The sequence below is a fragment of the Crocuta crocuta genome, unplaced genomic scaffold, assembly GCF_008692635.1.
Source record: "Crocuta crocuta isolate KB4526 unplaced genomic scaffold, BGI_CrCroc_1.0 scaffold61, whole genome shotgun sequence".
Lineage (NCBI taxonomy): Eukaryota > Metazoa > Chordata > Mammalia > Carnivora > Hyaenidae > Crocuta > Crocuta crocuta.
In genome coordinates this window covers 10,013,829-10,027,593 of record NW_027528369.1, presented here as the reverse complement: position 1 = coordinate 10,027,593, position 13,765 = coordinate 10,013,829, and the positions used below count along the sequence as shown (strand labels likewise).

The 13,765-nt window shown below is 59.1% G+C and overlaps 1 protein-coding gene across 1 annotated transcript in view; it reads left to right on the top strand.

The window, feature by feature from the left end:
- The window catches only part of CA5A (carbonic anhydrase 5A), a 25,565-nt gene extending 13,101 nt beyond the window's left edge, over window positions 1–12,464 (top strand). Inside the window, exons 3-7 of the mRNA XM_077754106.1 lie at window positions 4,300–4,418; window positions 6,403–6,498; window positions 6,595–6,657; window positions 8,815–8,970; window positions 11,390–12,464. Of these exons, the coding sequence (XP_077610232.1) occupies window positions 4,300–4,418; window positions 6,403–6,498; window positions 6,595–6,657; window positions 8,815–8,970; window positions 11,390–11,533 (578 nt within the window). The 3' untranslated portion in view covers window positions 11,534–12,464. The remainder of the gene's footprint in view (window positions 1–4,299; window positions 4,419–6,402; window positions 6,499–6,594; window positions 6,658–8,814; window positions 8,971–11,389) is intronic.
- The last annotated feature ends 1,301 nt before the right edge of the window (window positions 12,465–13,765 follow it).

The window sequence follows — 13,765 nt, the reverse complement described above, 5'->3', positions numbered from 1 at the left end:
TCGGAGCCCTGCTCCCTCTCCGTCCTGCCCTCTGTACCTCTTGTCGCTTTCTGCCTAGAACCCTTCTTTCTCTCCATCCTTAGGGCTCAATGGAAGCCCCACGTCCTCAGGGAGGCCCGCTGCGGTGCTCGGGGTAGGGCCCCCAGAGCGCCCCAACCACGCACCCACTACGCACTTTCTGACTGCTTGTCCCTGCTGAGTCCGGGCTCCGAGAGGCAGAACTCCGTCTCCCTCTCCATCCCCAGTGCTTGGTGGAGGCTGTGGTGCGGCCGAGGAGCAAGGACTTCTCCTCTCTTATGCTTCCGGGGCTGGCCCAGCCCCTTCTAATGGACACTTTCTTAAGGCGCGTTTGCCCTTCAGTGTCTATGCGTGCAGGTGCTACCTCGGAAGTAACAGTGGCAGCTTCAGGTCTCTGCATAGCTCTGCTTTAATGACGATGATGATGGTAATAATTTTAGTAATAACAACAGAAAGTGCAGCCACTAGCAGAGCCCCTGATGGGTTCCAGGGGCCGTGTCCGGAGTGTTCTGTCAGCGTTGCAGGATTGGATGCTCACCGGGTTCTGACGAAGTAGGTGTCCTTGTCTTGAGATGCAGAGAGAGAGAAGAGCCCATGCAAAGTGCATGAAGGCACTTCAAGTCCAAGTCCGCCTGGCTTTAAAACTAGAGCCAAGTGGGGCCTGGGGGGCTCAGTCGGTTAAGCATCCAGCTTCGGCTCAGGTCATGATCTCACATTTTGTGAGTTCAAGCCCCGCGTCGGGCTCTGTGCTGACAGCTCAGAGCCTGGAGCTGCTTCGGACTCTGTGTCTCCCTCTCTCTCTGCCCCTCCCCTGCTCACGCTGTCTTTGAAAAATGAATAAACCTTAAAAAAGTAAAAAAATAAAACTGGAGCCAATATGTGATGATCTTAGAGCACAACTACCAGCGAGGAATCTGGGTCCCCTTTTTGCGGGATCCTAGGAGGTAGGCTGTGCTGTGGTAGCGGTGCTGGTGCGGCCGCACTCGCTAAGAGGGTGACAGGCCTTCCTGGTCTGGGCAACACACACAAGTGCTCGGTTCCTGGGTGTCACAGCTTCGGATTGTTAGTTAGATCCCAGGGTGGCAGCAAGAACGGGCTGATGCTTGGCGATGTTGTGTTATTTTCAGTTTTAACTAATTAGAGCATCTCAAACTTCTCTCGTACTTATTTTAAGCCTTAAAACAACCGCGCCTGCCAAAAGCCTGCTTATCTTGGTAAAAGCACCAAACTACAAATAGATGGCTTTTAACAGTGACTGCTGTAAGCACAGAGACCACAGCATCTGGGGACAGCAAATTTCAGCCTGGGGTCGGCTTCCTCGAGGTGGGGGAAGGGGGTCTGGCAGCTGCTGGTGCAATTCCCCGATTATGTCTCAGTGCACCTGCCCATGGAGACAGCTGGGTGGAGAACAGCCCACTGACGCCCGAGTCTGGGGCGTCCGGGCTGGGCAAGCTCAAGGCCCCCAGCTCACGAATTAGGCTTGCTTTCTGAAACTGTTTTCTTTTTTTTTTTAATTTTTTTTAAATGTTTTATTTATTTCTAGGAGAGAGAGAGAGACAGCGTGAGCAGGGGAGGGTCAGAGAGAGAGGGAGTCACAGACTCTGAAACAGGCTCCAGGCTCTGAGCTGGCAGTCAGCACAGAGCCCGACACGGGGCTTGAACCCATGAACCGCGAGATCATGACCTAAGCGAAAGTCCGACGCTTAACCGACTAAGCCACCCAGGCGCCCCTCTGAAACTGTTTTCTTAAACAGAGGTACCCTGACAGTGCATTGTGCATTGTCATTACGAAAAGCCGTTTTGAAGTTATTTTATCCAGAGCCGCGGCCTTAAATTGAGTTCCCGACCTTCCTGGCAGGGAAGGGTGCAGAGTTTGGCAACACAGCCAAGGGGCTGCACCTTCAGGCAGGCCTGGGCTGGGGTCGCCGGGTGACCTAGGGCCTTCTTGAATATAGAAGTTGTGCTTCCTGGCCTGTTGTTTTGCTCCGCTGAGGTGCACTGAAAGGCCGAAAGGGAGACCAGGTCTTACATTGGCCAAAAGGACCAGATTCCACTACTGTCCACCAGCCGGCCTCAGGGTGCCCCGCCCCTCAGGCCCAGGCCCCGCCCCCAGGCCCCGCCCGGCTGTAACTGTCCTGTGTCTGCGCGCACCTCCTTCCCCTCGCTTACCCTTAGACCAGCTCACGTTTTGCTCATCTCCTGGTCTGTGTTTGCACGTGACAAGGCTAGGGAGGCGCCGCAGGCTGCTGGGGGCTGTTAGGAGCCCGCCTGTTCCCCGGGCCAGGACAGTGTCGTTCATCTACAAAGCGTCAGATGTCAGCGTGAAGGAGATACCTGTCCTCGAGGCCCCGCTGAAAAGGACCTTTCTTTTCTGACGTGGCCCGAGCACCAGGAGCCCAAAGGATGGGCTTCCCTTGTCATCCCCGGTGGAAGCAGATACGCAGGAGCCGGCTGGCGGGAGGCTGCTGCAGTACAGAATTCTGGGGGAGCGTGGGGTCACGTCCATGGGCGGAGAGGGAGAAAGTCTGTCTGCAGCTCTTCACCTGCGAGGGAGTAGCGGTGGTGCGCACGGGCCCTGCCACCCAGCGGCTTCGCAGCCCTGGCCCCCCGTGGTTCCCAACGCGGGAGATTCTTCCACGCGGAGACTTTCGGCGGGGTGCACCCTCTCCCTCGGGCTCGCCTCCTGGTCACTAATGGGTGCGCTTTGGTGGTGCGAGGTGTCTGGCTGGCCGGTGCTCCGACGCCCTTGGCGCCACGGGCAGAGGCGGGAACAAGCACGCCCGAGTTTGTGGCCTGCAGTTTCCTCAGATCGTGTTTTCGGCTTTGAAGGACAGAGTGGGAAAGGCTGGGACCTGGCGTGAGATCTGGGCTCGAGTCTAGCTCCTCCTGCTGGGCTTTGCAGCAACCTGCCTCACGGCCTCAGGACACAAAACCGTGTCCCCTCCAGGGAAGAAGTCGTCCCCCTTTGTACTTTTAGCTGCAGAAAATCTCCGTTAAAGCCGTGGGGGGTCCTCGCGTCGTCCCGCTTTCCCGCCTGCAGAGAGGCTCCTGACGCCGCGAGTGCCGTGGGCACCCGTATATTCAGACATGGTGACTTACGGTGTTTTTATGTGCTTATTTCTGTGTGTTATTAAAAATTGCAATCTCGCTCACGTGTGTGCTCAGGAGAGCAGATCGCCTCATGAACCACACGACTTCTCAGCGAGGTGAGGCCCTCGTGATGTCATCTCCAAGTGAAGAAACACGGCAAGAAGCTCTATGATCTGGTTGAGGGCAGAATCGTGAACTGAGTCTGGTTAGCACTTTCTGCTCCGTATACTTTTTATGGCAAAAACAGGAGAGAAAGCACCTCTAGCCAGTAGCCTCTGACGCCGTCATGGCCTCCGTCACGCCGCTAAATGTTTCCCTGCTTTTGCCCCGCAGAGGTGATGCAGGCAGGGCCACCCCTGGGGTCCGCCGGGGTCTCCAGGCCAGCAGTGTGCGCTCACTTCCGTTAAAAGCAAGCCGTGCAGCCACTGTTGGTGGGAATCTGTTAGCAAAGTGGAGCTAGAGACCGGCCAGCCCGGGGGCATTGGGTTCTCAGCCCCCTCCCTGGACTCGGGGTGATGCCACAATTCCTCAGTTTAGAGCCAGATCCCCCCCATGAGGGGCCCTCCCGTCTGCGCCCATGAGCCTCATGCTAACAGCTCTTGGAGATGCCATGCGGGTCTCAGGGTGACTTAGAAAGCAGTGTGCCCATGAAGCCTGGTCATACGGTGAGGCTGGACTGAGCAGGGGCTGCGTACAGGTCAGCCTGACGGGGTCGGTAGTGTGTTGTGTCTCAGGATTTGCTTACGTGAGCCTCCCGCTCGTTACGCGTTAGCTTTGGTGATGGGATTTAAGCTGCCGCTTTTTCATTCAAAAGATATCATTTTTTTAATTAAAGAAAAGTCTGGAAGTCTTCTAGGACTGGCGTACGACTCAGAAACGGTTTTGTTCACCTTAAGGCTGCACCAAAGGGGCTGAGCTCTCTGCTGCCACCTGGTGGCAGCGTTGGCTTCTGCATTCACCCTGGCATTTACGGTGAGCCTGTGGTGGGCCAGCTGCGGGCTCAGTGACCGGGGCAGGGGTGAACAGACAAGGCGCCACCCCCGCGGGGCCTGCCTTCCAGTTTGCCATTTCATTAGGACATCAGGCTTTCCAGAGCGAAATTGTGTGACCTCAGCGTGGACAGTGTCACAGCAAGCCCCGGTCCGACAAGCGGACAAGCTAACGCACGAGTCTGCGGCTTTCTCTTTCCAGGAGTCAGCGGCGGCCCCTTGGAAAACCACTACAGACTGAAGCAGTTCCACTTCCACTGGGGAGCAGCGGACACGTGCGGCTCGGAGCACACGGTGGACGGCCGCGTGTACCCAGCAGAGGTTCGTAGATGCCATCCTACATCACATACGTGGGTGCTTTCCATGTGCCAGGCTTGCTCGCAGGGCGGCCGACAAGCCCGGCTGCCCAGAAAGAGGGTTCCTGGGACACGGGGTTCCCCGAGCTCGAACTGGAGCAGTTGGGCGTCCTGCCTGTCCCACCGCATGGCTGTCCTGGGCGAGGGTACTATTCACACTGTCTTCTAACAGAAGAAGAGACTGAGGTTCTGAGTGGCTGTAACTTGCCAAATCAGCCAGCTGGGATTCAAGAACAGAGTTTGCGCTCTTAGCCCCGCACTCGGCCACATGCTCGCTGCCGGTGGATCATGGACTAGAAGCTTCCTGTCTTTCAAGGCATTCAGGGCCTCTACTGAGATCTGAAAATCTTCACAACAGAGATCATCTTCTTGAAACAGTGAGACATTTGCAACATCCTCGAATGGCAATCTGTAAAGAAAACGAGTAGGGATAAATGTCAGGAGTTGGATTTTGTAGGTGTGGTGGGGCGGTAAGTGGTGCCTTATAGACTTTCCCCAATATTTTATTATGAAATTTTCCCAGCACACAGAGTCATCGGCACGTCTGTACGGTGAGAGCCCATGAGGCTGCAGCTCTGCTCCTACGACGGGCGTTTTGCCCGAATTCACTTCATCACACCTCCGTCCACCCGCCGACCCCCTGACTTCCTGATGCAGTTCAAGTTAGCGGCTGTTTTCGTTTGAACTTTTTGCTGCCGTCATGATGGAAGTAATGCTCTAGTTAAAACAGCATCCAGTCAGACTAGAACATGAAAACACCTGTAAGCCCACACCCAGTCCTCCAGGGACAGATTAGGAACGGGAAGTTACGTCTCTGGTTGTCATAACACGGACACAACGTGCTCATTTTACTCAGCACGTCTTCTGTCTTGGTAACTATGTGTCTGCACGTGGTTTTTAATGGGCAGATGATTTAGCAGAAGAGGTTGTTGTCTAGAAGCCAGAGCAGAGTGAAGGCCCGCCAGGGGCTTGCCCTGGGCCAGCCGAGGGCCCGTACTGGCCGGGCCTCCCGCCCATGTGGGATCGTCCGTTTCCCGTCGGGGTTTGGGTGGCAAATCCAGTTCAGTGGTGGGGTCCGCGAAGGAAGCACTTGCAGTCGGGGCCTTGAGCCAGGCTGTCTTTATTTCTGGGAGCCTGACCTGGGACAACAGGTAGGGGATTCCAGGTGAGCCAGACGGGCGGGGAGAGGTCAGGCCACCCTCAGTGGCCCCCGTGCCCATGGCTGTCTGGGCACACGTGGACCCCGCGCCCTCGGCAGCGTGGCCCCAGGCCTGCATGGGCACGGGCTCTGGAGTCTGTCAGTGTGGACCTGGGGCTCGGGCCACCGTTCAGAAAGGCCCCCAGTGTGCCAGGAAAGACATGCCGTGCCCAGGCTCCTCCTGGGCCTGGGCCGAGCTCAGCACAGGCAGGGCCACGAGCTCTCATCACACGGAGCCCTGGCCAGGCCCCGGCACCCCGCCTCCCGCTCGCCAGCGACCCAGGAGAGCGTGTGTCCCCAGCTCGTCCTCTGCCCCTTGTTTAAAGCCTATCTTGACGGCGAAATGGGACTTGGGAAACCCAGGGAGGGATGTGAAATACAGGCATAGACGAAGTGACAGATGTAGGGGGGAAAATACAGTGTGGACCACATGCTTACATTAAAAATTGTTCGCTGGTTATCTGAAATCCAGATTTAACCGAGCGTCCCGTAGCCGATCTGGCGACAGGAAGCCAACCGCCCCGGCAACGTTAAACCGGGCCTCCTCTCTCGCCGGAAGTGCTGAGGCCCTTACTGCCCGTGGTTTGCCCCGAGCCCGGGAGCTGCAGACGGGCCGGTCGGCACTGCTCCGGCGGCTGTGCCGACTCGCTAGCAGTGCGGACGGGACGCGCCGTCGGCCCCAGGGAGGGAGCAGCCGCTGCTGTATTTCAGCCGCAGCGAGTGAACACACATCCTTTCTCGTCTGTTTCAGCTGCACTTGGTTCACTGGAATTCCGCGAAATACGGGAGTTACAAGGAAGCTGTGCTGGGGGAGAGCGGTGTGGCTGTGATAGGCGTGTTCCTGCAGGTAACGTGGCTCGGGCGGCTCCCCCAGCCAGGCGGGTGCANCCCGCCGTCCCGCCTGCCGCCTCTTCAAACGAGCCTCTCTTGTCTGCGCCCACAGCTGGGGGCCCACCATGAGCCGCTGCAGAAGCTGCTAGAAGTCTTGCCGGAAGTCAAGCATAAGGTAGGCCACGCGATGTGAAACCAGCAGACAAGCGAATTTGCTTCATTAACGATCGCTTGCAAGAATTAAAGATCAGCTTGGTGGAAGGGCGTGGCAGGGGTGGGGGAGGCCCGAGTCCCGTTCTGGGGATGGGACTCCCCAGGGCTGATGCCAGCCTGTGGCCGGCGGGCTCACCCTCTGACGTCCCCGTGGACCCCGCCCTCCTCAGTACAACGGGGGTGCCCGACTCGATCTGAGCTTCCCCCAAATTCAGCCCTGAGGCAGCATCTGAAGGTTTCTGCCACGTCCACCTGCCACAGGTACTACGAGTGACTTAGTATTTTTCCTTAAACTGATCAGTTTTTAAAAATCTTTAGCCTTGGCCCAGCCGATGCATCTACCAGGGATAACGTTGGTTTTAAACCGATGGAAACAAGCGCCTAACGGTTACCGTGTGAGAGTGTCCACCCGCATGCACAGTCCTGGGGGGGAGGGGGCGGCAGGGATGGGAACCGGGGAAAGTCTCGCCAGCCCGCCCTGCGGCCCCCCGGCCCCCCGTGCGCACCTTGCTGCCTTCAGCTCAAGAAGACAAGGGACAACATGCAGCTTTTCTCCAGCGACAGCTGAGAAAGGACTTTGATGGAGAAGTGGGAATTCCAAAGAAACGTAGTTTATTTGTTCAGTACCAAACAAAAGACTTCTGAGACCCAAGGAGCCACCGTGGCCCCTGGACGGATGGGCTCGGGCCTGCGGTGACAATGAGAAGAGTGGCTCCACATGAAAGCGGGGGCCAGCCCTTCCTCGCCGAGTTCACAGGGCCCGTTTGATGTGGGCGGGCGTTCCCCTTGATGTTGACCTCGGGGCCGGCCTCGTGGGACCAGGGCCAGACCGCCCCTGCTGCCCCGTCCCCCAGCTCAGGAACTGCGCAAGGTCACGGCGCTGGGAGCATCCTCTTCCTTGCTGGTCCGCAGCCAGAGTAAACCCGGGATGTTTTCCCCGTGCGCCCCCTCCCACACGGCCGTGGCCTCCACCTCTTGGTGGGAAAGAGCGGGCCTGGCTGTGAGGTGCCTGACAGACCCCGGGGTCTGCTTCCCTTCCCCGGACGCTCTGGAGCCCGTCCCGCCCGCGGGCCATCCCAGCGCCCGGTGGGCAAGTCACTTGGGAGAAGTGGTGTCAGCAGGGGTGACGGAGGAGGGGGCCTGGGGCCTCACCTCTGCCCCTACACTCGTCCTTGGCCTCAGTTTCCTCCCCTGAGACGTAAGAGTGAGGGCCTAGGAGGCGAAAGGCCAGCCTGCAGAGCGGGAGCCTGTGAGTCGTGGAGCCGCGAGGGGACCCCCGCCAGCCCCCGCGGCCCCGCTCTGCACCCCACGCTGGGAAGACGTGAAGACACGACGCTGAGTGAGAACCTGGTCACCAAGGCGACACAGGATAGGATTCCTTGTTGGAAATGTCCAGAACAGGCAAATCCGTGGAGGCAGAAAGCACATTCGTGATGGGGGTGGTGGGGGAAGGTTAGGGGGTGTGATCGGTACAGAGCATTTACCGGGGTTCCTTGCTGTCTGGGGGTCCTTTCTGAGGTGCGGAGAATGTTCTAAAGCTGACTAGTAATGGCTGCACGCAGCGACCTTGAGTACACGGAAAGCCAGAGCACCGTGAGCTGTAATTGTGTGGGTTCTGGGCTCTGTGAATTGTATTTCAATTCCTCTGCTTCTTTTTTTTTTTTTAAGTTTTATCTATTTGCTTTGAGAGAAAGAGAGAGAGCAAGAGCAAGCATGAGTGGGGTGGGGTGGGGGGCAGAGCTGGGGGGAGAGGATCCCAAGCAGGCTCCGTGCTGTCAGGACAGAGCCCCACGAAGGGCTTGAACTCACGAACTGTGAGATCGTAACATGAACCGAAATCAAGAGTCCGATGCTTCACCGACCGAGCCCCCCAGGCCGCCCCAACTGCTGTTTCTTAAACACTAGCTAGACAGCTGCTCGCACAGTGCGCAGCCAGCACAGCCCCCCAGTGGTAGCCGACAGCAGGGATGAAGCAGCTCCCGTCCTCGCCTCCGACGTCTTACCTAAGGGCTCCGTGTCTGACCGGGGGTCTGCAGTTAGGGTACAGCCGGGCCGCCTGGGCCCCTAGCGCCCGTGTCTGGCGGCTGGGCGGAAGGGTNACGCGTGGTCTCCTCCCCAGGGCGCGCGTGCGGCCGTGGGCGCCTTCGAGCCGTCGTGTCTGCTGCCCGCCTGCCGCGACTACTGGACCTACTCGGGGTCCCTCACCACGGCCCCCCTGGCCGAGTCGGTCACGTGGGTCATCCTGAGGGAGCCCGTCCACGTGGCTCGGAACCAGGTGAGCCGCGCCTCTCGCTCGGGCCGCCAACGCGCCGTGAGCCAGGGTCGTGGGCGTAACTCTCTGGCGTGGCTGGTTTTTTTTTTTTAAAGTTTATTTATTTTCGAGAGAGAGACAGAGACAGAGTGTGGGAGGGGAGGGGCAGAGAGCGAGGGAGAAAGACTCCGAAGCAGCTCCAGGCTCTGAGCGGCAGCACAGAGCCCGACGCGGGGCTCGAACCCAGGAGCGGTGAGGTCCTGACCTGACCTGAGCCGCCGAGCCCCCGGGCGCCTGTCTCTGCTGTGTTTTGGACGTTCTTCCCCAAGAAGAATTTTCCCACTGAAACGGGAGGCGGTTCCGTTCTTCCTCTGACTCCGAGATAATTGTGTGCGAGAGAGACAGAGGTGGAGAATGAGAGGCAGGGAGAGGGAGGGAGGGAGGGACTACGCGTCAGGAAACACGTACCTCACCTCTAGCGGCTTCGAATTCGGACGGTGGGACGCTGATGACGGACGGTGGGACGGGCTCAAGGCTGGCTTTGCAGTGCGACTCGGGCTACAGTCACTTCACGGGAACAGAGGTGCCGTTGAAACTGGGACCTGGGTCCTGGCCCAGAATGGGACCTCAGGGGGTATTTTTAGGTGACAGATACACCAAGAAAGGAAAGTCGCTGACTAATTGTGGGAAGCCGTAAGGAGTAGGCTCTTTGGAGGAGAGAAGATTGTAGGGTTTGTCCTGCTTATTTGGATGACAGAACAGTAATCAGTCGAGGCTGCAGAACTTTCTCTCACATGCTGCCTTTTTTTAAAAAAAAATTTAATGTTTTTAATTTATTGCTGAGAGAGAGAGAGACAGCGTGAGCAGGGGAGGGTCAGAGAGAGAGGGAGACACAGAATCTGAAACAGGCTCCAGGCTCCGAGCTGTCAGCACAGAGCCCGACGCGGGGCTCGAACCCACGAACTGTGAGATCATGACCTGAGCCGAAGTCGGACGCTTAACCGACTGAGCCACCCAAGCACCCTCTCACGTGCTGCCTTAAGACATGATATATGCTGGGAGAACATTCCAGAAGGATACGTCAGTCAGCTGTGGCTACAGTAATGCTGCATAACAAAGCACCCACACCTCAGCGGCCCACAGCAAGCATTTACTTCCCCGCATTCAGGTCCGTGGGGTGGCTGGGGAGCCTCTGTTTTAGGCCGCAGATGGCACGGTGGCTGGGGGCCGGGTCGAGCCCTCTGTGTCTCACGCGTCCTGGGTCAGTGGGTCCCCAGAGCTGGGCTCCGTGGTGCCGACAGACACGCAGAAGACGAGCACGTGACCGGCGCAAACTGAGGCTGCTGCGGTCATTGCGTCTGCTCACGTCCCGTTGGCCACGGTGGGTCCCAGCAGGGAAGGCTGAAGCGGGCGTGGCAGGGGGAGGTGAGTGAGCNTGCCCCGGCGTTCCGCGGCGCATTTAATTTCCTCCCTCTCCTCCTGCAAGCGCTCCGTTCCCTACAGTAAGGAGACAGATATTACTTGCTTGCGTTGTAAACACTGGCGTGTCCTTTCCTCTGGGACCCTCACGAGCATGGCGACAGGCTGTCTGTGTCAGGACAGACACACAGCGAGCTCGCGGCCTGCCCCATGGCGCCCGCCACGTGCGCTCTGGCTGACGCTCTGGCAGAGCGATTCCGTGACGGCCCGCTCTCGCCCACACCCTGGCAGGACCCGTCTGCCTCAGGACGCAGAGCCCTCCACTCCCCTCGCAAACCAGGCCTGTCAGAGGCACGCGGAGGACCCTGGTCACAGGACCCTCCTGTCACTCAGCACGCACGCAACGACCACCCGTGACGCGTCAGGGCCTGTGGCCCAAGAGGGCAGGAGGCGGGTGGTGGCAGTGGGGACGGTCTGCACACTGCCCTCTGGGGGAAACAGAGTCATGGTGATGTGAGGCCCCTCACCCTGACGGGGGGCCTGGGGGTGCACCCCCAGACGGTGGCAGGTGGTCCCCAGCTGGAGGAAGGAGGACCGCGGTGTGTCGGGGGCACCTACGTGCGCNGGCTTGAGAACACAGCAGCCACTATGGTCTCTCCGAGTTGCCGTGGGTCGGAGCGCGGGGGCTTCTGGCCTGGGCTCGCCCGTGGCGGGGTCGTCAGAGGCCATGGGGGCTGCCGTGCTCTGGAAGCTTCAGTGGGGCTGGAAAGTGGTTCACTCAAGTGGCCGGGGGCCTCACAACATGGCGGCCGGCTTTTCCAGGGCGAGGGATGCGAGAGGGCGAGACGGAAGCTGCAGTGTGTCTTCTGACCCAGCCCGGGAGTCCCCTCCGCCACCTCGTGTGGGTCACGCGGGGCCACCCCTGATTCTGTGTGCAGGGGGGCGGCTGCGCGAGGCAGGAGGGGCCCCGGGAGCTGGGTCACGCTGTACCTGCGCCCAGTTACCCTGCTTGCTGCCGTTCCAGCTGGCCGCCCTTCGCACCCTCCTGGTCTCTGCGCCCGGGGAAGAGGAGGAGGCGATGGTGAACAACTACCGCCCGCTTCAAGCCCTAATGAACCGGAAGGTCCGTTCGTCCTTCCAGGCTACGGAACAGGGCACGAGATTCTAAGTGGGCGGCGTCCAAGTCGACGGACAGAACGGGCCTTTAAGAGAGGAAGTACTGTGTCCCACGCTTCACGGTCTGATCGGCTCCAACCTCTGAAGTTAGAAAGAAAGAAAGACATCATTGTGTCGGTCAACGGACTTTTCGGTCACAAGGAAAACAAATCACTTCAAAGAAACTTAAGCGTGGTTGGGAACGGAAATCCGGGACTCGGGGTATCTCGGGGCCCGTGGCAGCACCCCAGAAGGCACCCGTTGACCCGGGCCCTGGCGGTCCGTGCTCTCTTCTCTCTGCTTCTCCACACTCACAGCCGCCCCGTGCTTCCCAGGACGACGCAGGCCCGGGACCCACATGCGTCTTTACCGCCTCCAGATTCCTGGGGTGTGTCAATGTCCTGGGGCTGCTGTAGCATGTGACCACAAGCCAGAGGGGCTGGAACAACAGACACGTGTTGCCCCTCGGCTCTGGAGGCGAGAAGTCCACGTTCAAGGCGTGGGCAGGACTGGGTCCCCCACTTGCAGGCGGGCCCACCGTCTGGGGGCTGCCTGTCCCCCTTGGCCCACGGCCCCTCCTCCACCTTCAGAGCAGGGCGCTTTCCCAGGCGGCTGGTCAGCTCCCGCTGCCGCCTCACGGTCGTTCTGGAAGGCGTGTAACGCTTTCTCCCCGTGGGGTTTTGGGTTTTAATTGTGCCGAGACACAGGGACATGTGACCATCTTACCCACGTCGAGCGAACAGTTCTGTGCTTTGCGGCACATTTGTGGGGTTGCACAGCCGCCCCTTCCGCCCGACCTCATCTGTACATCGTACAAGGCTGGAGCTCTGCCCAGGGACACACTCCCCTGTGCCAGCCCCTGGCAGCCACCCGTCCGGCGTCCGTCCGTCCGTCCGTCCCTGAGATGTTGACAGCTCTAGGAATAAAGTATAACTGGCGTCATACAGCGTCTGTCCTTCTGTGACTGGTCCACTCAGAGCGCGTCGGAGTTTCCTCCCTAGGCAACATCCTCACCGATAATGGCATTGTGGTTTCGGAGCATCACGGGTATGCCCCTCTGGCAGGGACGGGCCTGTGCCGATGACCCAGTCAGCGCACCACCCCCCGGCATGTCCTTGGTGGCAGGTGCAGTGACGCACAGACAGACAGACCTATGCTGGGCTGTCTGCTGAGAGGCGGCGATAAACTGCTTCCCATTTTGGGGAAACAGAATAAATCGACTGATGACGGTCTGCAAATAGCATCTCAAATCACGGGGAGCCTACGATACGGATGTGGTTTGTTCTGGCAAAGTGGACGGTCCCCCAACCTCAGAACGTCCTGAGGCGGCCACGGCTTGCGGTCTGGTTCGGGCTCTGCAAGGTTCTGGCGCCCGCTACAGAGAGAGCGGCCCCACGCCCCCTGCCACGTGCTCTTCCCTCGTGGCGCCTGGGAGGTCCACACAGAGGCGATGGGCACGGGGTGGGGCTGTCAGCCTGGGCGCAGAGCTACATGGGGGCGGCTCCGGACGGACAGTCTGGGAGGGAAGAAGGCAGTTTAAGGTTTGGTTTGGACCAAACATACTTCTTGTCTTCTGGGGAGATGTCACCACTCCTGAGTCTTCAGTGAGGTGAGCTTCGCCCACAGGCAGAGCGTCCTGTGGCTGCCACACAAGGTGCCACAAAACCACGGACTCCGTGGCTCCTGACACCGTGCATTTGTTGCTTCACAGTCAGGAGGGCAGAGGTCAGGCACGGCCTCACAGAGCCACAGTCAGGGTGCGGGCAGGTCCCTGCTGGAGGCTCCGGATGGAGCTGTTTCCGGGCTTCGCCACCCGCTAGAGGTGCCCGTGGCCCCCGGCTTGTGGCCCCTCGTCCACCTTCCAAGCTGGGCGCTGCAACCAGCCTTCATCACACAGCCCCTCTGACTCTGACTCTTCCCTTCCAGGGGGCTTGCGAGTCCCCGGGGCCACCGGCGTCCTCCAGACTCATTCCCTCTCATCTCCGAGTCCCTTTGCCACGTGAGGTCATACATCCACAGGCTCCAGGATTAGGACAAGGACATCATTAGCCGTCCACGGGGTATATGCAGAACCACAGTGTGGCAGCTTCAGCCGANTGCAAAGGCTCTGGAGCAGCTCTGTCCAATTGCACGTTCTGTGATGGTGGAATGTTCTAGAGCTATATTGTCTTATGGTATTTTCTGGGATGATGGAATGTTCCAGAGCTTCATTGTTACCACAGCACATCCTGTGATGATGAGATGT